Source organism: Trachymyrmex cornetzi, unplaced genomic scaffold (genome assembly GCF_001594075.2).
Source record: "Trachymyrmex cornetzi isolate Tcor2-1 unplaced genomic scaffold, Tcor1.1 scaffold1573, whole genome shotgun sequence".
NCBI lineage: Eukaryota > Metazoa > Arthropoda > Insecta > Hymenoptera > Formicidae > Trachymyrmex > Trachymyrmex cornetzi.
The window spans coordinates 2,081-7,665 of NW_017296172.1; the positions used below are offsets into that span (position 1 = coordinate 2,081).

General features: G+C 47.8%; 1 protein-coding gene across 1 annotated transcript; it reads left to right on the forward strand.

Moving 5' to 3' along the window:
* Positions 1 to 975: 975 nt before the first annotated feature.
* LOC108758493 (uncharacterized) lies at positions 976 to 5,450 on the forward strand (the record flags this gene model as incomplete). Its single annotated transcript, XM_018503487.1, has 2 exons — positions 976 to 1,417; positions 1,588 to 5,450. Coding segments are annotated over exons 1-2 (4,305 nt in total), but the record flags the coding sequence as incomplete, so codon positions are not given.
* Positions 5,451 to 5,585: the final 135 nt, after the last annotated feature.

Sequence of the window (5,585 nt, forward strand, 5' to 3'; positions counted from 1 at the left end):
GACACGAGTGATTACGCAGTTGACAACGCGTACAGTATTCCGCTCGCAAATAAAAATGTTCCAGGTCTTATGAAAGATGAGAACAACGGCGCCATTATGACTGAATTCGTAGGGCTTACAGCGAAAATGTACGCTTTACGTGTACAAGGAAATAAAGACGCGAAAAAGGCAAAGGGTGTCAAGAGCAGCGTTGTAAAATCCATAACGTTTGAGGATTACACATGCTGCTTGAACGATGCAATCGAAATGACGCGCAGACAGTAGTGCATAAGATCCAAACTGCACGAAGTGTATATGATCGGAAACAAAAATCGCTCTAAGTCCGCACGATGATAAGCGGTATATCGTATCAGGTTCCACCGACACGCTGCCATGGGGGCATTACCGATGTAAATAAAACACAATTGTATTATATAATATGTTTAATACTTATAAATGTATAATAATATAATATGTATATATTATGTGTAATATGTATAATATGAATAAGATTTATAATAAGTATACTGTGTGTAGTATGTATTATATAATGTGTGTAATATGTGTAATATGTAGATATAATATGTGTAATACATATTTATAATGAAGAGTATACAATATTTTTATATATATTGTTAAGTATTCCTGGACTTGATCTCGGCGCGTTTATTAACATCCACGACGCTGTGGCCATCTCTCTGTGCTCGCGGCAATTTCGTTACCTCCCCGCGCCCCGCAACCTCCTTTTTTTGGATTTCCCCTGATCGGTTCTGCAGCCACAGGGACGCTCGGATCGCGCATGCGCGACAACGCTAACATCAGACATCTTTGCTGTTCCGCCAACAACGCACGTTGTTCCCTCGTGCTTCCTAATTTACATCAATAAAAGTGGTTAAAAACTACACGAGTGACTTTTCCTTGGCGAAGACACCTCCCGAGACACGCCGTCGACTGTACGGCACCGCAGCGGCGAAAGAGAACAAATAAGAAGGGCACATGCCCCTCGGCCACGGTCCCGAGTTGCACATTCCGGGGTTTCCGTGGAAGGCACGAGCCACGAGCGCCACATTGGCTCAACGCTACATTGGCGACACAAACAATTTGGTCCTTCGAGCCGGATTACAGCAACAACGTTTTGGTGTCAGTGCCACTGCGGTCGAACATTCGAGGAGGTTGGCTGTAGCGAGTCACAAATCTCGCGACAGCAAGGGACTGAACCAGACATTTCCAGTCTTCTTCGAGGAGCTGTTCCTCGCGACTCACAAGGGGATCCTGCAAACATCTGACGCATTTCCATCACTGGCAAGTAGCTGCGAGCCCAGGACACGGCCACATCAAGCGAGTTCCTGCAACGCTGCCGCTACGCGCCATCAGGACCGGCCATCTTTACGCAGCCGAGGCCACGCTCTTTTCATTTCCGTGCGCGTGCGAATTGCTTGTAAGGTAAGGTCAGCTACTTCAAGGTCAGTGCCGACTGATTATTTTATTGCTTCCCTCGCTCAGTCAATTTCGTCGCTTTCGCCATGGCTAACAATGACGAGGTGGTTGCGTTAAAGCGCCGCCGCGCGATAATCATCGGTTCTTGCACTCGTGTTCGAACGTTCGCAGACTCAATCGAATCGGTCACGCCGCCCATTGCGGCTCAACTTGAAGAACGCCGAGCTAAGTTAGACGGTTATTGGTCAAGTTACGACGAAGTGCAAACGAAGCTGGAATTGTGCGACGAGGCAGAGGCGAATCATCGCGTCACTTTCGAGGAAGCATTTTATTTTACATCCGCTAAATTACGCGAATTACTCTCTAGCGCCAGTCAAATGCGCGCCACCGCCTCTCCCTCGCCGTCACCCTCAATTTCCGGCGTCGTCAATCAGTACAATCATATCAAACTCCCTAGGTTGGATCTTCCGAAATTTTCCGGTAAATACGACGAGTGGTTCCCGTTTTTTGATAGCTTTCAGTCTCTCATACATGCCAACCCGTCGTTAGATAATATTCAAAGGTTGCAATACTTGAAGGCCTCCGTCGTCGGCGACGCGGCAAAAATAATCACCGCGTTGGAAATTTCTGGCACGAATTACGACGTCGCGTGGAACCTGCTGAAAGAGCGTTACGATAATAAACGCGTCATCGTTCAAAGCCACATAAAGGCGATCATGGATCTGCCGTCCATGAGTAAGGAAAACGTCGTCGAGCTTCGTCAAATCGCAGACGGTACTACCCGACACGTTCAAGCCCTCAAGGCTTTAAAGCGCCCCACAGCGCAATGGGACGATTTATTAGTTCAAATTTTGACTAGCAAACTAGACGCGCTCACTTCTCGCGAATGGCAGTTGTCGCTGACGAGCTCGCAGCTGCCTACGCTAAAACAATTCATTGATTTTATCACTCATCGATGTCAAACTCTCGAGGCCAACGGTAAGCCAGCTGTGCCGGCACAAGCACAGCATAATGCGAGGCGCCAGTCATGTCTCGCGACGGTGAAGGCTAAGTGCGTGTTTTGCAAAGGCGAACACTTCATATATCATTGTCAAAAATTCTTAGCATTGCCGGTTCGGCAAAGAATTTCGGAAATCCGAAAACGTAAACTCTGTACGAATTGCCTGCGATCCACTGATCATGCCTCGAACAAATGCCCATCAGGCAGTTGTAAAATTTGCAATTCCAAGCATAATTCATTGCTTCACCTTACCGCCGCCATTTCAACGAAGTCCGATACTTCAAATCCGCGCGAATCACCCGTGGATGACAAGGGAGGGGCACCTCCGGCGAGTTCTCCTACGGCCCTTGTCACACACAGCGCGAACTCGCCTGTTCACAACTGCGTTATGTTATCCACTGCTGTTGTGTCCGCACACGACAGCAAGGGCGCTCTTAAATCCTGTCGCGTACTTTTGGATAGTGGCTCACAAGCCAATTTCATTTCGCAACGCTTCCTGGACACGCTCGGTCTTAGAACTCGTGCCTCGGAAGTCTCCATTTCGGGAATCAACAAGACAACTACAAGATCATTGCGAGCAGTCGAAGTTCATTTACAGTCGCGCATAAATTCCTTCAATATTTTATTGGATTGCATTGTCACTGATCATGTAACTGATAAGCTTCCGGCCTTTACTATCAAAAGGAGTGCCTTTGAAATTCCACAAAATATCAAGTTGGCTGATCCGCAGTTCAACGTCGCGTCAGAAATCGATCTTTTAATTGGCGCGGAGCAATTTTGGCGCTTGCTCTGCGTAGGGCAAATCAAATCTTCGCCGACTCAACCCATCCTTCAGAAAACGCGTTTCGGGTGGATTCTAGCCGGGCGACTCGATAATTCATCGACTTCCAGACAAGGCGTGCAGTCTTTTCACGCTTCAATTTCTAACGCGCAATTACAACAACAATTATCACAATTTTGGCAAATTGAGGACATAACTCAGACCTCGGACGATCACAGTGTCGAAGAGCACCTTTGTGAGCAACATTTCTTGCAGAATCTGTCCCGAGACCCGCAGGGCAGATTAATCGTGAAGCTTCCGTTCAAGGAGCTCGCCTCTATCACCCTCGGCGATTCAAGAGGAGCCGCCTTAAAACGATTGTACGGTATCGAAAAACGATTCAAACTCAATCCCAATTTAAGAACTCAGTACTCGGAGTTCATGAACGAATACTTGGCCCTAGGCCACATGAAGGCAATTGACGAGCAGTCCGATAATAATTCAGAATCCTTTTATCTCCCGCACCATTGCGTGTTCAAGTCTAATCAGGGTCGCGATAAGATTCGTGTAGTCTTCGACGCGTCGGCCAAAGGCTCAACCGGTACTTCCTTAAACGATGTGCTCATGGTTGGACCAACCGTCCAACAGGACTTATTTTCAATTTTAGTACGATTTCGCACATTTCGCTTCGTTCTCACCGCTGACATCATCAAGATGTACAGGCAAGTGTTGATTTATCCCTCACAAACACATTATCAACGCATTCTTTGGCGGGACGATCCCGCCTCCGACGTCAAGGCTTACGAGCTAGTCACATTAACTTACGGCACGTCGTCGGCGTCGTACCTAGCAACCAGATGCCTCAAATGGCTGGCTGATCATTACGCGGACGAATTTCCCGCCGGTTCCGCGTGTGTGGAGCGAGACTTTTATGTCGACGATATGCTCACTGGCGCCGACACCGTGGAAGAGGCCCTAGCAATTCGCGACCAGACAATCGAAGTGCTACGTGCGGGCGCCTTCGAACTCAGTAAGTGGGCTTCCAATTGTTCGGACTTACTAACGGATGTCGAGAAACAAACCCATGTCCCTGTTACTATTAACAAGGGCACGGAATCGTCCATATTAGGCGTCCATTGGGACCAACTCCAAGACACATTACACTTTTCCTATAAGCCCGACGCCGACCGTTCAACAATCTCCAAACGCGTCATACTTTCCGAAGTATCTAAACTCTTCGATCCTCTCGGGTTCTGGGGACCGGTCATCGTTTCGGCAAAACTGATCCTCCAGGAGCTCTGGCACTTGGGATCTCACTGGGACGAATCAGTTCCGCAAGAGCTTCACATACGTTGGACGAACCTCAAGTCGCGCCTAGTTGATATCAATAAACTCGCCATTCCGCGCCATGTCAAGCTCAATGCGAATTCACAGCCAATGCAAGTCCACGGTTTCTGCGACGCGAGCCAATTGGCTTACGGAGCATGCATTTATATCCGCACGAGGTCTCAAGACGGCACCTACAACACTGAATTATTGTGTTCAAAGTCTCGCGTTGCTCCCCTTAAGGCGATCTCATTGCCGCGTCTCGAGCTTTCAGCAGCCTTGCTATTGGCCAACCTACTGAACAAGGTAAGGGCATCAATCACGATAACTGACTCACAGATCTTCCTGTGGTCAGATTCCACCATAGTCCTGAATTGGATAGCATCGCCATCGAGAAGATGGTCAGTTTTTGTCTCCAATAGAGTCGGTCAAATTCAAAACTTGACTGAACCTAGTGACTGGCGTCACGTCAAATCCATCGACAATCCTGCTGACATTCTGTCGCGCGGCCTCGATCCACAGAAGTTAGTAGAATCTTCCATGTGGTGGCATGGACCTCCCTTCCTGAGATTAGATGAAGAACATTGGCCCGATTCTGGGTTCGTTCATTCGATTGAGGGCCTTCCCGAACAAAAAAGGTCCGTGACAGCCATCTTGATTGTCGATCACTCAGTTATAAATGAATTGTTAACCAGACATTCAAACCTCAATAAAGCATGTCGCATTCTCGCGTATTGCCTAAGATTTCTTAAGCGCTACCGTCCGAAGGAATATACCACATTCGTATCTCATCAAGAAATTTCAACCGCGTTACAAATCATGTGTAAGTTAACCCAGAATCAAGCTTTTCCTCAGGAATACAAGGCCTTACGCAAAGGTCATGCCCTTGATACATCAAGTAGCATATTATCATTAGCTCCGTTCATTAGCGAAGACGGATTAATTCGGGTAGGAGGAAGATTGGTCAACTCCGACTTGAGCTTTGATGCATGCCATCCTATCTTATTGCCGCGAGATCATGCCCTAACCCGTCATATCATAGAGCTTGAACACAGGCGCAACGCCCACGCGGGCGCCCAAGCC